Here is a 16,932-nt window from a genome sequence, read left to right on the forward strand (position 1 = left end):
AATAAGACGTACATAATGACGCTAATTTCACAACTACCCTCTTGCCTTGGGAACACCTTTTGTCCTTATGGAAATGGGGTCCTCAGGCTCCTTTAGCTCATTAAAAATCACAGCAACTCTTTCTGTCCATCTTTGTCTCTAGCTTATGATTGACCACTCTACTTAAGGTTTATACATATTTCAGATCTTGTAAAAAATGCAGTCTTTTTTTAGGGAAAAGACTCTAGAAAACAGTCACCAGCAGATGAGGAGCTGGACAGTCCACACACATAATATCACAATGCTCAGCCATAAAAATAAAGGCCTTTTATTTGGTTTTTCTATGCCATTACAGGAACACTGGGCAATGCCCTTGATCCCCCTGGGAGCTGCAGCCACACCCACACTTGCTGCTGCGGCGTCTGTGAGAAGCCTAGTGTCACGTCCTGACGCACACGGCCAGGATGAAGTTTTGCTCTGGGTCACGGGGTCACTTTCTTGTAGGTGATGTGAAGATGCTGAGTCATGGGTTGGGTAGTGGTTGCCATGGAGACTGTCTGTTCAAGTTTGCCTTCAGAATTCAGCCTGAATTTTCGGGTAATCTGAGCAGAACAAAACAAATACAAAATATCTTAGTTTTATCTTCCAAAGATACAACAAATGCTTGAGGTCCCACCACAGGCCAAGTGTTCCTGCAGGGGCTACGACAAGTCACCTTAGTTTTGAGTCAGATGACAGACTCTGCCCACAGAGCTACAGCACCTGCCAAGATCCAGGTGTCCTCGCCTCTCTCTGTCCCCAGAAGACCATGACTTGGTCCCTCCCATCTTAGGGTATTTAGAAGCCACCTTCTTTTTCTGTCAGTAAATTATACACTTGATCTGGCAAAAGGTAACCTTCCCACTTCACTCTACAGCTTGCACTGATGTCACACATGTTCCAGGAAAACTCAGTAGCAGCACTTAGGAACAAACTATGGTGGCTGTTTCCAAAAAGGAAGCCTGTAGCAAGCAACCTGTGAGAAAACCTTCTCTGCCTGGGATGTCTGCAGAGTGAGGAACCACGACAACTGTTGAGAGATACTTTGGATGGTCACCCTTTCTATTGTTCCAGAACATTCTGGGGTCTCCAGAAGCACATGAAACAGGAGTGTTGTTTTGAGCTGCAGACAACTGTACTGTAATTGGTCAACCCTCTGGCAGAGAAAAAGCTAGATTTTAAAAAGTCTATTTAAAGGAATTGAAGAGTCACCAAGGCTGCAAGGACCAATCAGAGAGAAGGGAGTGCAGAGGGGAGACCCAGCGTGGCTCCATTACCTGACACTTCACGGTTCTCTCTCTGCACTGCTGGAGTGGCTTTTGGACACACCCCATACAATCACACCGATCTCACTATTCAGGGACCCAGTGAGCCTGTCCCTCAGCCTTCAGCTCTGTCTGTTTGTGCCAAAATCTGTGGACACCCCATAGCAGCCACCTTGCTCCACTAAAAGTAACTTGGCAGCAAGAAGCAGGTGAGCAAGAGATGGGGAGACAGCCTGGGAGCAGTCACTGTGGCTGAGACACTGAGGCCACCTCTCCCTGGGTCCCAGGAAGGAGACAGTGTGGGGAAAAGCAGGTGAGGGGCTGCCCCATGCCCCAGCTGTGCACACTTGCAGAGCGTGGCCTCCTGAGCACTGCCACCCCATCTCAGGGATGACAGTCAGCTGTCAAATGGCTGCCTCAGTGCCAAAGCTGGCAATGGCAGTGCCTTGCACAGGCTCCCCAAAAGCCACTTGTTAGGTCCTTGGGACTTTGTATTCCCTTGAACTTTCTTGTGCTATTTTCCTCTTCAAACTAAAGTTATTTGGAAAGATTTAAAGTTGAGGCAGATGTACACTGCATTGCTCAGGCTCAATAGACCTCTTCTGGTGCCCGTGGTTCCATCTATCAATCCAGTGAGGTCACTAACAATAACTGTGGGTGTTCCGAGGCTGCCAGGGGTCCATCTGAGCCACAGACTGGTCCTCATTTCAATAAAGTGGGGATGGAAGCAACTGTTGGCCTTGCTGACTACAAAGCAGAGCTTGCGCAGGCTGCTGCAAGCCCACATTCTGGACAGGCTGCCACAGTGGGAGGCTCTACTTCTCAGACAAGGGCAACTCTGAGCCTCTGACACTTCAGGAAGACAGTCCATCTCTTTTTTGGGGGTGGGGAAGCCACACCCAGACTCACTGGATCAGAGCCTGCATTTCAACGAAACCCCTTGTGGATGAAAGGGGCCACATGCTGACCTGACAAGCTCAGGGGAGGCCTGCATGGCAGTTTTGCAAACTCAGAGACCTAAAGTAACCACAAAGGATGGTCTGAAATTAAACTAACTAAAAGCAGTTACGGAGGGCAGTTACAGTCCTAGGCTGGTATCTTTACTGACAAGGTCAACCTTTACCTTAACTGAGTCTATCTGTCTTTTCTGCATCTATGATAACATACCCTTAAAATGTCTGGGTAACTTTAAAACTTCCCTTTTTCTGGAGCCCCTGGGGCACAACCAAATGTGCTGGACGCCAGGACAGATACCACAAATTCCTTCATTTTCATGTTAATTGTTCCTGCATCCACCTAAGTGTCCATCATTTTACTTTTTATCCAATTCCAGAGTCTCCCCCCCACCCCCCCCCGCCCCGCTTTGCTGTATCCCACCTCCTTAATCTTATCACCAATGAATTTCATGTAACCCACCTACGTCCCTCCTTTGATTGCAATGTATAAATACAAATGTAACCCGCCATTCTGCAGAGCATTATCTCAATTCGTTGAGGTTCTGCTTCCCAGCATTTGTCGACAGTTTGGCTCAAATAAACTCAAAAAAGTTCTTTACAGGTTTCAATGGTTTTTTTTTTTTTTTTTTTTTTTTACATTAACACCCCAGATTCACTGGTACATTGAAGTGTGAGAACTGGTATGAATGACAAGCTTTTTTTTTTTTTTTTTTACAGAGAGGAAGGGAGAGAGAGAGAGAGAGTCAGAAACATCGATGAGAGAAACATCGGTCAGCTGCCTCCTGCACACCCCCCACTGGGGATGTGCGCAACCCAGGTACATGCCCCTGACCGGACTCGAACCCGGGACCCTTCAGTCCGCAGGCCGAAGCTCTATCCACTGAGCCAAACCGGTTTCGGCGAATGACAAGCTTAAAGTGTGGCTATCATCACAATATAAGCAGAAGGGCATTTCTGAAGATTCCTGGGTGGAGTAATGAACACAGTGCTTAAAAAACTGCACTGGGGAGAGATCAAAGGTTGTGGCCACGGGGACCGGGCAGTGTGGGTGTAGCCTGCTATCACTGAGGAAGAAAGGGCAATTCTCTGTGAATCATGGAATGTGGGAGGTAACCGGGAGGAAGAGGTAAAAAACAATTCAAGGCTATGAGCCCTTGTTCATTCAGCTCTAATTCTGTGTTCAAGACCCCAGGCTGGCTTTGCTGTTTAATTAAACAGAGATGGTCCTTATTTTTAAGACATTTCTCCTAACCGGTTTGGCTCAGTGGATAGAGCGTTGGACTGCGGACTGAAAGGTCCCAAGTTCGATTCCGGTCAAGGGCATGTACCTTGGTTGCAGGCACATCCCCAGTAGGAGGTGTGCTGGAAGCAGCTGATCAATGTGTCTCTCTTTTTTTTTTTTTTTTTAAATATATTTTATTGATTTTTTACAGAGAGGAAGGGAGAGAGATAGAGAGTTAGAAACATCGATGAGAGAGAAACATCGATCAGCTGCCTCCTGCACATCCCCCACTGGGGATATGCCCGCAACCCAGGTACATGCCCTTCACCGGAATCGAACCTGGGACCCCTCAGTCCGCAGGCCGACGCTCTATCCACTGAGCCAAACCGGTTTCGGCAATGTGTCTCTCTTATCGATGTTTCTAACTCTCTATCCCTCTTTCCTCTTCTCTGTAAAAAATCAGTAAAATATATTAAAAAAAAAAAAAAAAAAAAGACATTCCTAGCTTTCCTAGTTGGTTTTCAACAGGTTGTCAAGACCATTCAATGTGGAAAAGACTTTTCAACTAATGGTGCTGGGAGAACTGGATATTCACACACAAAAGAATGAAGCTGGACCCTTATCTAATAGTATATACAAAAACAATAACAATAACTCAAAATAGATCAGAGACTTGAATATAAAAGCTAAATTTATAAACCTCTTAAAAGAAAACATGAGCAAAAGCTTCATGAAACTGGACTGGGCAAGGATTTCTTGTATGTAACACCAAACACAGTCAACAACAGAAAAAACAGACAAACGGGACATCATGAATATTTTAAAAATTTATATGTCAAAAGGCACTATCGATAGAGTAAACAGCATCCCACAGAATGAAAGAAAATATTTGCCAGTCAAATACCTGATATTAGAGGTAATATCCAAAATACATTAAGAACTCTTCTGACCCAAAAACAAACAATCCTGGCCTGGCCAATGTGGCTCAGTGGTTGAGCATAGACCCATGAACCAAGAAGTCACTGGTCCGATTCCTGGCCAGGGCCTATGTAGAGGTAGCGTGGGCTTGACCCCTAGTAGGGGGCGTGTGGGAAGTGGTCGAAAGATGTTTTTCTCTCATCACTGATGTCTTTTCTTTTCTTAAAATATACTTTTATTGATTTCAGAGAAGAACGGAGAGGGAGAGAGAGAGAGAAACACTGATGATGAAAGAGAATAATTGATTGGTTGCCTCTTGAACACCCCTACTGGGGATCGAGCCTACAACCCGGTATGTGCCCTTGACCAGAATCGAACCCGGGATCCTTCAGTCTGCAGGCCGATGCTCTATCCACTGAGCCAAACTTGCTAGAGCTCATTGATGTTTCTATATCTCTCACCCTTTCTTCTCTTTCTAAAAACTTTTTTTTAAAAAAAGAAGAGTTCCCAACAATCACAAAGATTGCTGGAATTTCATTGTAAAAAAACAAGCAAACAAACAAAAAAACCCAAATAACCCCGTTCAAATATGGACAAAGGACTTGAATAGACATTTCTGCAAAGATACATGAATGGCTAACACGCCCATGAAAAGATGCTCAGCAGCACTGATCATGGGAAACAAATCAAACCACAGTGATGCCTCCTCACTCATCAAGATGGCTGCTATCAAAACCCCAGAAAATATCAAGTGTTGACGAGGACGTGGAGAAACTGGAGCCCTGTGCATAGGAGATGGGAATGGAAAACGGTGCAGCTTCTGTGGAAAACAGTATAATGGTTCCTCAAACAATTAAACACAGAGTTACCACATGATCCAGCAATTCCACTCCTGAATACAGACTGAAAGAATTGAAATGAGGGTCTCGGAGATATTTGCACACCCACGGAAGCAATCCAAGTGTCCATGGACAGAGGAAAGGTTAAACAAAATGTGTTCCATTCACACAAGGGAATATTAGCCATAAAAAGGAAGGAAATCCTGCCATGTGCGACAACATGGATGAACCCTGAGGACATTATGCTGATAAAATAAGCCAGTCATAAAAAGACAAATATTATATGATTCCACTTATATGAGGTACTTAAGAGTCATTAAAATCACAGAGAGAAAGTAGATGGTGGCCGCCGCCAGGGGCTGGGGGAGGAGAGGAAGGGGAGTTATGGTTTCATAGACAGTGTTTCAAATATACAAGAACTATGGGGATGGATGGTGGGGATGGCTGCACAACAAAGTGAATTATAGAAATCACTGAAGTGGACACTTGAAAATGGTTAAGATGATCAATTTTTTTATATGTATTTCAACTCAATATAAAAACATTAAAAAAGAAAAAAAAGTTGGGTGTGAAATAAACTCAAGAGCATTGTTGCCAGCAGATCTGTGTTATGAGAAACACTGTTAATGCAGGTCTTCAGGATGAAGGGAGATAGTACCACTGGAATTTCAGAGTGACAGGAAGGAGGCAAGGGCAACACAGAAAGAAAATAAACGGATAAGTATGAGATTACTTCCCCTCATTATAATTTGTTTGGAAGTCAACTGACTATTTAAAGCAAAAGTAACAATTCTATGAAGGTTCCTAGTGCAGTGTGTTTGTGTGCCCATCCCCCACATGGGCCAGGTGTGGTGACAGCAGCACAGGAGAGTAAATGGAGTTACAGAGCTGTGAGGTTAGGACTCGTGAAATGGAAAGGGGGAAAGTTCAGCTGCAAAGAGCACAGGATTATCCAAAACTAGGTGGGAAGTGGGAATGCAATGGTATAACACTGATTATTAAGTTAAGATGCAGATAGCCTGAAAGCAGCCATTAAAAAAAGATACAGTTAAGAAACTAACAGAAGAAATAAAACAGAATGCTAAGAATATTTAACCCAAGAGAACATAGTAAGGGTCAAGCCAAGGGGAAAGGTAAACTCACAGGGAAAGGCCAACCCAGGGGGGAAGGTCAACCAGGCATGTGAGACCAGCCTCTGGTCAGCCAGGTCACTTTGCAGAGTGGAGCCCTCCCCTTGTCCTCCCTCCCACAGGCCTCACCTCTGCCTACCCCCTCCTTTTGCAAAATAGCACTTTTTGTTTAATTAATAAAACCCAAAGTTAGTTCTCTAGCGAAAACCCTGATAAAATAGGAAGCCTCTGGCAAGAAAAAGAGAAGACACAGAAAATCCAAGGGGACATATGTGTCACTTCTCCAAACTCTGAAAATCTTGATATAAGGAGCCGTGAATTTACAAATGAAGTGAGGTAGGGCCTGGAGATGAACAGTGGAGGCAGAAGCAGCATCCAGGTCTGGGTCTCTCTGCTCCCCAGTGCCCGGCCAAGACATGTTCCCAAGGGGGTCACCACTTAGTCCTGTGGGGGCCACCCTTGCCAGGGGGCAGAAACAGCTAAGGAGCTCTATGAATAACTGATACCAAAATGGACAACATCTGAAAAAATTATTTAATTCATTATAACTAGAAATGATCTTCAAACATGACTCAACATTTAGAGTTATTAACATAATTCACTTCATTGTCAGCTTCAAGTGGAAAAAACACAGAATCTTCCCCAAAGAGGCTGCAAAAGCATTTGAAGAAACTCAAAACCCTTTCTTGAAAACAATTCTTAGCACACTAGAAAGATGATCTTCTTGACCCAGTCACAGCCTCCAGCAAGCATCCAACAGGGCTGTGACACAGCAGTACCTCAGGAAGTCAGGCCTGAGGTCAACAGGTTCCCCCGTGACCCCGGCAGTGCCATGCCCAGACCCGGTGGTCAGAGACTGACAGATGTGACTCAGATGGACAGAAACCATGTGTTCCCTTATAACCACCAAAAACCAGTTAGAAGATGAAATGGAGACAACAGTCTATGCACATAGCAACAGAAACTATATGGCACTTAAGGCTTCACCGTACCACGAAGTGGCCAAATCTATATGATTTAAGTGATAAAGAAATACACTTTTGATACCTACTGAACACACCACACTAGACCTGAAATTACTGCAGCACACCATCACGCTGCTGTGTAGCACTACCCATGGAAAGACTCCAGTTCTCCCCCATTTAATTCGTGTATTTACACAATCTTGATTTATATTTTATGGACCTGGACAAGCTCATTGAACAGGTTATCTCAATGAGGAACTGCTTAAGAATTAACCAAGAAAAGTTAGCATTTAAAAAAAATCCTCACTTAAGGATATGTGTATTTTTAAAATATGTTTTTATTGACTTCAGAGAGAGGAAGGGAGAGGGAGAGTGAGAGAGAAACACTGATGAGATAAGAAACACCAATTGGCTGCCTCCTGTATGTCCTGTACTGGGGATTGAGCCCGAAACCCAGGCATGCACCCTAACAGGGAATTGAACCGGTGACCTCCTGTTGCATGGGTCAACACTCAACCAACTGAGCCACACAGGTCAGGTGATGTGTTGTTTTTTTAAGTTGATTTTTTGAGAGAGGAAGAGCAAGAGAGGGAGAGAGAAACATCTATTGGTTCCTCCTACATGTTCCTGAACCGGGGATCAAACCTGCCACCTAGGTATGTGAATCAAACTCAAGACCTTTTGGTTTCATGGGATGTCACTCCAATCAACTGAGCCACACTGGCCAGAGCTAATCAAGAAAATTTTAAAAATCAAGAACTTTCCCTAGACATTAAAATATAACAAAGTGTGGTAACTTTAAATTATCAGATGATTTTAAATTACTATTGAAAAAAGACAAAAAGAAATAAACAGGCCCCTCCCCCTATTTATGGGGGATGTGCTTGTGATAGGCATGACATTTCAAATCTGTAGGGTCACCGTTCATCCATCTGAGGAAAGTAGAACTATACACTGCATCCTGTAAAAACAAATCTGAGAGAAACTAAAGGTCTGAGTGTAAGAAGGAAAGCTATAAGAGTACAAGAAAAATGGAAGAATAATTTTATCATTTTGGAGAAAACAATTTTCTGAGCATGAATCCAAATCCACACACCGCAAAGGAAAAGACCCCCAGAGGCAACCACAGTAAAGCTTACAACCTGTGGGTAGAACACATCATAAACCAAAGTCACACAAGCCACCAAATGGGGAAATGCAGACAATAGATTAATATCCATAGTATATAAAAAGCCCCCATAAATCAATAAAAAAAAAATGAAAGCCCACAGAAAAACGGGCAATGACTTTAAACATCAAGTACACAGAACAAGAAATACCAATGGTGAATTAGTGTGGGGAGTCCTCCCTTTCACTCATATGTTAAATTTAAAACACGAATGAGATGCAATCTCTTCTTTATCAGATTAGCATGTTGATAAGGGAGTAGGGAACCAGGCACTCATGCAATGCTGGTAGGAATTCATTAATAAAAGGAATTTACTTGTATCTTATCAAAATTTTAAATGTACCTATCCTTTGATCCAACAATTCAACTGGGAGAAATTTATCCAACAGATGTGGATATACCTGCAAAAGTGGACAACACAAATGGAAAAGGAAGTTTGTGACAGAAAAACAAGGAACCTGAGAATCTCCCTGCCCACCAGCCAGGACATGTAAGTGAGGAAGAATGATGTGCCCTGGAGAGAGACAGGTCCCCAAGACAAAGTGAGAAGTCAGAGCAATGTGCAATCCTGCCTACACCACAAAGTGATGTCTGAGAGGGATGACAGGCTCACCTGCTCCACGTGGGGCTCCTTGGCAAAGGAGATCCTGGCGATGGAGTGGGATGCGATGCACAGCTCCTGCCCGTTCACCTCGCCCTCCTCCACCTCCACAATGCCTGCAAGAGAGGGCCATCAGTCCATGACAGCCTGCCATGGGCTCTTGGCGTCCATCTTTGCATTCATAGATTCAACAGACCTGAACTCTGCAGCCATCAAGGCCACAAGGCCCCTTGTCTGCAATGAACCTCCTGATATCAAGAGGGGAAAAACACAGCTCCTCATACTAGTACAGCCAGGGCAGGTGATCTACAGAGGGTCGACCTCTCCAGGGGTGCCCTGACTTCTACCCGCCTTCCCCACCCCCCTCAAATAGATCCCCTAGGATCTGAGAGGAGGGAAAGGTGGCCAGGGAAATGGACATCCCTCTGGCTGCCCAATGACTTGCAGTTCACCAATGTCCTGGGCTCCATTCCAGATTGGGCTGGTCCTAACTGTACACCTGCTTCCAGGAAGTGAGACTCATCTGAGGCAGTGAGCAGGTAAAAGTCAACAGCTGGGTTCTGCGTCATTTCTAATTGATGAACCTGGTAAGCTATTTTAGAATGACCTCATTCTAGGGGCAAAGCAGACTTCCAGACAAGAGCTTTCAGACAGACAGTGAGCCTCTCAGGCGGAAGAAAAAATCAGCCCGTTCTCACAGAAACACTCCTTTACCACCTCCTGTGGACCTCAGAGACTGCAGACAGGACTCCACCTGCTGACTCCCCACCTGCAGGCCCCACTGCACTTGTCCTGATGCTTCCTGCCCTGAAAGGGACCCACAGGATTAGGTCTGTGTCCCCCTCCCAACTGACCCCCACAAAATGTCTGTGAGCAGGGACACTGGAGCGACTGAAAGAACAGAGGCAGACGCGATCTCACCCAGGGGCCATCTGGCTGGCTGGCAAGAGGTACCTGTGTTCTGGGCGCTGACGAAGGCCACCTTGTTGGTGTCGGGTTGTAGCCGGATGAAGCCGCACTCTCTGTGCATGGGCTTCCGAGTGTCCGGGTGGAAAGCGTTGAATCTGCACAGGGAACAGGGGGTGAGGACAGGGCATAGGTGAGGGCAGGGATGCAGGGCCCTCAATGCAGGCTTTGCCACCACCCTCCCCACTTTATAAGGCCCCCACTGAGCACAAGGTAATACACTTCCCGCTCACATGGAAAGACACTTGAGCAACCACATTCGTGGGCTGTGGCCACCAGGTGCATTAGGGGTTCGACCTCTAGCCTGAAAGCACCCCCTGGAACCTCCCCACACAAACACTCCACTGTGCTTGGCACCACCTCAAGGACAGCCAACATGTTCTTTATAATTGTGGTTACCTTTCCCAAAGCCCTTTTAGCCCACACCTGACATGCTTCAGGCCTCAGCACCAAATCCCACCCTTACACCAGGTCTGCCCTCCCCAGAGCTATCATCTTGCCTTGGACACCCACTCATCTACACGGTGGGGAAAAGAACAGGCCCTGAGTCAGGACTCCACTTCTTATCAATCAACCTGCATCATGATGCAAGTTCACAGTGATGGAAGAGACAGCTGCACTGACAGTTCTGCACTTAGACTTTAACACACTTTGCCAGCACTGCGAGCTGCCACTGGAATCGAACCCTGAACAGGGCAGCACTGGCAGCCACAGCACATGCCCTCTCTCCACAACCCTCATGAGAAATACACTCTAGATCAGTGATGGCGAACCTTTTGAGCTCGGCGTGTCAGTATTTTGAAAAACCCTAACTTAACTCTGGTGCCGTGTCATACATAGAAATTTTTTGATATTTGCAACCATAGTAAAACAAAGATTTATGTTTTTGATATTTATTTTATATATTTAAATGCCATTTAACAAAGAAAAATCAACCAAAAAAATGAGTTCGCGTGTCACCTCTGGCATGCGTGTCATAGGTTCGCCATCACTGCTCTAGATCATAGTCTAACACACTCACAATTCTATTCACCAAAATAGATACTTTGTACTGTAGTCACAAAATTATCTTTGGGTTGTAGCCCACTGTTTAACAAGACTGTTTTATACTGCCCGTTATTTTGTGTTTTCCAGAATTTCCTCTTTGGTGTTATGTACACAATATTATTCTGCCCTCATCCATTCAGTCAAGAATAATACAAAAAGGTATGAGATAATATTTTTAAAAGCAAGGTCTTCTAAATCCTTCTGAAGTTTCTAGGCATGACATAAATAGAATCAAGTTAATTTAATAAGATTCTTAATATATAATTAAATGTATAGCGGATATTGGGGAAGGGCAGACTTTTACTTTTAATATTTTTTCATTGCTTAAACTTTAAAAACTGTGTGTTATCTCTGAAATTAAAAACAAAATATTCTCAGCCACCTCCCCTGGTTCCCTTCTATTTAGCCACCTGACACTACGACCTGCCTCCTGTGGTTGGGGCGAGGGTGAAACGCACACAGCTGAAGGACCTCTGCTTTGTTGTCTAATAAGAACCTGAGAACCAAAATATTAACAGCTCCTTTGAGACCTCAATCAGCTCAGGGGTAAGTCTAAGAGAAAGTCAAGCTCTCTCCTTTTCAGTAATATTGGGTGAAGGGTTTAGTTAAGCACGAGCACTTAATTTGTGTTTGGGGTAACACATCTGACATCTTGCCAGCCTAGCATCATCACATACACAGGAGCCACAACGTCCTGTCTCTGCCTACCATGTTTCAGCTGCAAGTGCAGGGAGCCTCTCTGGGACATGCCCTTCCCACCTGGCATTCTCCCAGAGACTCAGGTGCACTTACGAGAAGTTGAGCATGGGCTGGCCCACGTGGGAGATGTGCACCTCCTCCAGGTACTGGAAGGGCTGCAGTGTTGGGAAGGTCCCAGCTCCCGGTGGGTCTGACAGCCAGGTGCCCAGCATCCAGGACAGCGGCTCCACCACTGGGTTCATCTTGGGGGGCTCTGAGGACAAATGGAAAAGACGGTCAATGGCTCCGTGTCCACTGGTCTCCTTCTGACCGAGCCCTGCTGAGCTTTGTGTGGAAGCACACTCGGTCAGCACATGCCTCATAATTTACAGCGGATCCTGCTGATTCTAAACATGCTACCAGCCACCTGTCAAGAGGGGGAGAAAAAGGCCAAACAATGAGTAAATGTCATCTTGCAGATCAGTGTCAGAATGTGGTATCTCCTACATGAAGGGAGAACAGGAGATCCATTGAAGAGATAGGAGTTCCAGAAGCTCCTTGGTCTTTGAAATTATACAACCTTTGGCTATAAATTGGAAGCAGCCTAGGAGAATAATATCCAGGAGGAAGGGAAGTGAAGGGCTCTGGAGCTGGAGAAGTGTCCCACCAAAGCTGAGACAACTGGGAACTGAAGAGGAGACTGTGTGGCCTGCTGGTGGCAGCCCCAGCCCGAGATAAGAACATAATGGGCAGAACGGGGAATGGCGCATAGACTTCTGGGCCCATAGAGGGCAATGTAACAGCCTGAATAGGAATGGGGTGAAAATCCATTCCTTTCCAATATAGCAAGCTCCCTTTCAGTGTTTCCTTTTCAAATTGCTTACAGAAAGTTTGACAGTGAGGATGACAACAGTAGAGATTTGGCCAATAAAACTTTCATAATCCTATATAAAAGCCCAATATGCTAAGTGTCTGGTTGTCTGTTTCACCAATCAAAGCATAATATGCTAATGATGCTCAACCGCTCGTTATAACGTGCACTGACCACTAGGGGGCAGAAAGTTGACTGGTTGCTATGACATGCACTGACCACCAAGGGGTAGGCGCTCCAACCGGTAGGTTAGCTTGCTGCTGGGGTCTGGCCTGAGCGAGATGGGCTAGACACGTCTTGGAGCCCTCCCGCAGCCCCTCCCCAGTTGGCCAACCTCCTGCGTCCCTCCCAGCCCAGATCATGAACCGGTGGGGTCTTTCACCCTGGGCTGCACCCTCTTGCAATCCGGGACCCCTCGGGGAATGTGGGAGAGCCGGTTACAGCCCAACCTGCAAGACAGACTGAGGGGCCCCACTGGTGCACAAATTTGTGCACTGGGTCTCTAGTCAACAATAAAAATATTTATAAAAAATAAAAGATGGAAAATTCTATTTTTGTATATATATATATTTTTAAATATATTTTATTGATTTTTTACAGAGAAGAAGGGAGAGGGATAGAGAGTTAGAAACATCGATGAGAGAGAAACATCAATCAGCTGCCTCCTGCACACCCCCTACTGGGGATGTGCTCGCAACCAAGGTACATGCCCTTGACCAGAATCGAACCTGGGACCCTTCAGTCCTCAGGCTGACGCTCTATTCACTGAGCCAAACCGGTTAGGGCTATTTTTGTATATTTTAACACATTTTTTTTTTGAAAAGTTGTGTAGCCCTGACTGGTTTGGCTCAGTGGATAGAGCGTCAGCCTGTGGACTAAAGGGTTCCAGGTTCAATTCCGGTCAAGGGCCTGTACCTTGGTTGCGGGCACATCCCCAGTGGGGGGTGTGCAGGAGGCAGCTAATCAATGTCTCTCTCATTGGTGTTTCTAACTCTCTATCCCTCTCCCTTCCTCTCTGTAAAAAAATCAATAAAATATATTTTTAAAAAAGCTGTGTAACTGCCAATAATCTCAGACATTAAATAAGAGGCAACACTACAAAAAACTCTATGCCCACAAATGTGCAATTGTAGATGAAGTGACCAAATTCCATTAACATAAACTACATAAATTTATATAACAGTTGTATCTCTGAAAAATAAATCAAATTATTAATACAAGCCCTTCCAATAAAGAAATAAATATGCTCAAATGTTTTAATTGGTGATTTTGAACAAACACCTATATATATAAAAGCCTAAGCAATTGTTACAACCAAACGACTGGAATGATGGTTGACCAATAACTATGACACACACTGACCACCTGGGGGCAGATGCTCAATGCAGGAGCTGCCCCCTGGTGGCCAGTGCACTCCCACAGTCAACCTCCCGTGCTGGCCAACCTCTCGTGGTCCCTCTCCCTGGCCTATCCCTCCCCCCAACTAAGGCTCCAGGCCCTGAAGAATCTGGGTCTGGGAAGCCTGTAGGAGAAGAGCAACCCTGATCGAGACAGAGTAGCAGCTCGGAGGGGGCAGAAGGGGCAAGGCAGCAGCCTAACCGCAAAAACATAAAGTAAGCCCCACCACCATCTTAACCTCTGCCACCGAACCACGCATGCGCACCGCTTGACCTTCTGCCCCCATCAGCCACTTCTAGTTTGGCTCCATGCCTTTCCGGGCTCCCAACTGCTGACTGGCTAGCGCTCCTATGGCGGTGTGCTACCATTGGCTGAAGTCAGCTACCTATCATGCTTGGGGGCAGAGCTCTGAAAAAATGTGTGGCTGAGGTAGGAGAGACAATCTGTCTGTCTGTCAGCAACTCTGCCCCAGGGAGAGTGAGGCGGCCCAAGTGCGGGCAGTGAAGTAGAGCTGTATTTCCACCTCAGAGATTAGCTGGTGTTCAGGCCATTTTGGGGCACTCTGTCTGTGGCCTCTGCCTGCCACTACCTCAGCACATCTACACAACGAGATTGGGGCCTGCTGGCCAACCTCCTGCGGTCCCTCCCCCAAGCCAGCAGGCCCCTCCCCTGCACAAATTTGTGCACCGGGCTTCTAGATAGACAATAAAAATTTAAAATCAGAATGTGAGCTACAGTCTTTGATGCAGCTAAGGAATAAAAGCTTCAGAATCAAGAGTTCTAGACTAGAAGAAGCTGCTGCTGATGTTTGTGAGCTGCCTGTTATCTTCATCTCCACAGGAGGCAAACAGCAGCCAGCTAACAAAAGCTAATAAAAGACAAATGTCCCAGCCCACCATGTGGCCTTACATTCCAGTGAGGGAAGACAATACACAAAGAAATAAGGAAAAGGAAGAATTTACCGTACATTAGGTGACAAGCTGGAAAGGGAAATGAAGGTTGGTGAGGGTTTTGAGATCTTACTTAAGAGGGGCAAGGCCAGCCTCCGAGAAGTGTGTGAGACCACTCGGGGGAACAGTGGACTAGGCAGACATGCCACAGACACAAAGGTCCTGGGTTGCCCAGGCTGGCCTTGCTGGGGAGGGCTTTGGCCTTGACTCTGAGCAGACAGAGCCCTGGAGGTCTCAATGGAGCCAAGATCGCTGGTCGAGCAGAGTGGGTACAGCTGCAAGAAGCACCTGGTGGCAGAGAAGGGTGGCCTGGGCAGTTGGCAGTGATGGAGGTGGTGGAAAGGACCAGGTTCTGGATCTGATCTGAAGGCACAGCTGGCTAGACTTGCTGATGGCTCGGACATAGGACATGAGAGGGAGGGAGATGAGTCGGAGGTTTATAGCCTGAATAACCGAGAAGACAAGTTGCCACTGGCTGACATGTAAGACAGGAGCTGGGTGGTTTGAAGCTTGACACTAATGGCAACAATCAGTGAGCAGGACAGTCCAAGCCCAAACTCTCAGAATAAATAGAAACCAGTATGCTGCAGACAGACAGCTGTGGTCTTAGAGCATCTACCAATCTGGCAGACTCAGTGCCGCACTGAAAACACATTTTTATAGACCTCAGGCTTTGTGGAGGTCAGGCGGCCTAAGGCAAGTGCAGCACAGAGTGGTCAGAGCCTGCGGTCACCGCCTGCTCCACTCCTGACCTTGGGTCCTGGTCAGCACACATGAAGCATGGCCTATCTGACCAGGAAAGCCAGAAACCAGGTGCAGGGCAGCCTAAGATACCAACCCTGCGGCTTGGGGGCCCCCCACCCACCCTGGGTACTAGTGTAATAAGGGGAGGGGTGTTTTGTTGTTTTAATATACTTTTATTGATTTCAAAGAGGAATGGAAGGGAGAGAAAAATAGAAACATCAATCATGAGAGAAAATCACTGATCAGCTGCCTCCTCCATGCCCCACACTGGGGATCAAGCCCACAACCCAAGCCCACAACCCAGGAATGTGCCCTGACGGGGAATCAAACCATGACCTCCTGGTTCATAGGTTGATGCTCAACCACTGGGCCACACAGGCCAGGCTGATTTCACATTTCTGGATCTCAGAGTCGGTGGACAGTCATTCTGGCCCAGAGGGTCTGCGTGACTTCTCATATAAAAATTGTCCTGGCCCTAGGTGGTTTGGTTCAGTGTATAGAGCATCGGCCTGTGGATTGAAGGGCTCCAGGTTCGATTCCGGTCAAGGGCACATGGCTGGGTTGGAGGCTCAATCCCCCAACTGGGGGCGTCCAGGAGGCAGCCGATCGATGGATGAGGTCCTCTCTCATTGATGTTTCTATCTTTCTACTTGAAACATCCATCTTATATAAAAACTGCTGTTTGAAATTTTAACCTTGCTATTTCTGGCTTCTGTAAATGGTTGCTGGCTTAAATAAGGAAAATAAGACTACTCCCATTTCAGAGAGGTCATTAAACCTTCTCCAGACGAAGTTATCAGTGCTGGCATCAGGCCAAGCCTTTGGTCGAGGTCTGAAAGTGCCAGCACATAGAGGCTCTTTAAGAACTTGCAAAGGGGACCGGAACAGAACCCCATATTTGGGAGACAAAGAAGGTAAAATGGTATAAATACAGGAAACTTCCTGTGTGATTTGGCCCAGAATTCGAGAGACATTTTCCTCTGGGCCCGCGCATAATAATAAATGTAACTCCATCTCTCTAAGCGTTGCTTGGTTCTTCTGTTTTCTCTGTAACATACTCTCTCCCTTCCCCTTTCTCTAAAACTCAATAAAACATATTTTTTAAAAAATCATCTTGTTAATATGATGCCATGTCAAACTTAGGTTTTCTGAGTGTGTTGATCCTTTCACCTGGGCAAGGCCCCAAGACCTTGGGT

At 46.1% G+C, this 16,932-nt stretch overlaps 1 protein-coding gene across 3 annotated transcripts in view; it reads right to left on the minus strand.

Annotated features, from left to right (window-relative positions):
- Positions 1–291: 291 nt before the first annotated feature.
- THAP4 (THAP domain containing 4) overlaps positions 292–16,932 on the minus strand; it is a 35,562-nt gene continuing 18,921 nt past the window's right edge. The window contains exons 3-6 of one of the 3 annotated variants that reach the window (XM_036320423.1): positions 11,888–12,047; positions 10,037–10,146; positions 9,095–9,198; positions 292–581 (exon numbers count right to left, since the gene is read on the minus strand). In XM_036320423.1, the coding sequence (XP_036176316.1) occupies positions 462–581; positions 9,095–9,198; positions 10,037–10,146; positions 11,888–12,047 (494 nt within the window). In that variant the 3' untranslated portion in view covers positions 292–461. Of the gene's footprint in view, positions 582–9,094; positions 9,199–10,003; positions 10,147–11,887; positions 12,048–16,932 lie in introns of all 3 variants that reach the window. The other 2 variants (XM_036320422.1, XM_036320424.1) reach the window with 2 other exon arrangements.

Source organism: Myotis myotis, unplaced genomic scaffold (assembly GCF_014108235.1).
Source record: "Myotis myotis isolate mMyoMyo1 unplaced genomic scaffold, mMyoMyo1.p scaffold_m19_p_8, whole genome shotgun sequence".
Taxonomy (NCBI): Eukaryota; Metazoa; Chordata; class Mammalia; order Chiroptera; family Vespertilionidae; genus Myotis; species Myotis myotis.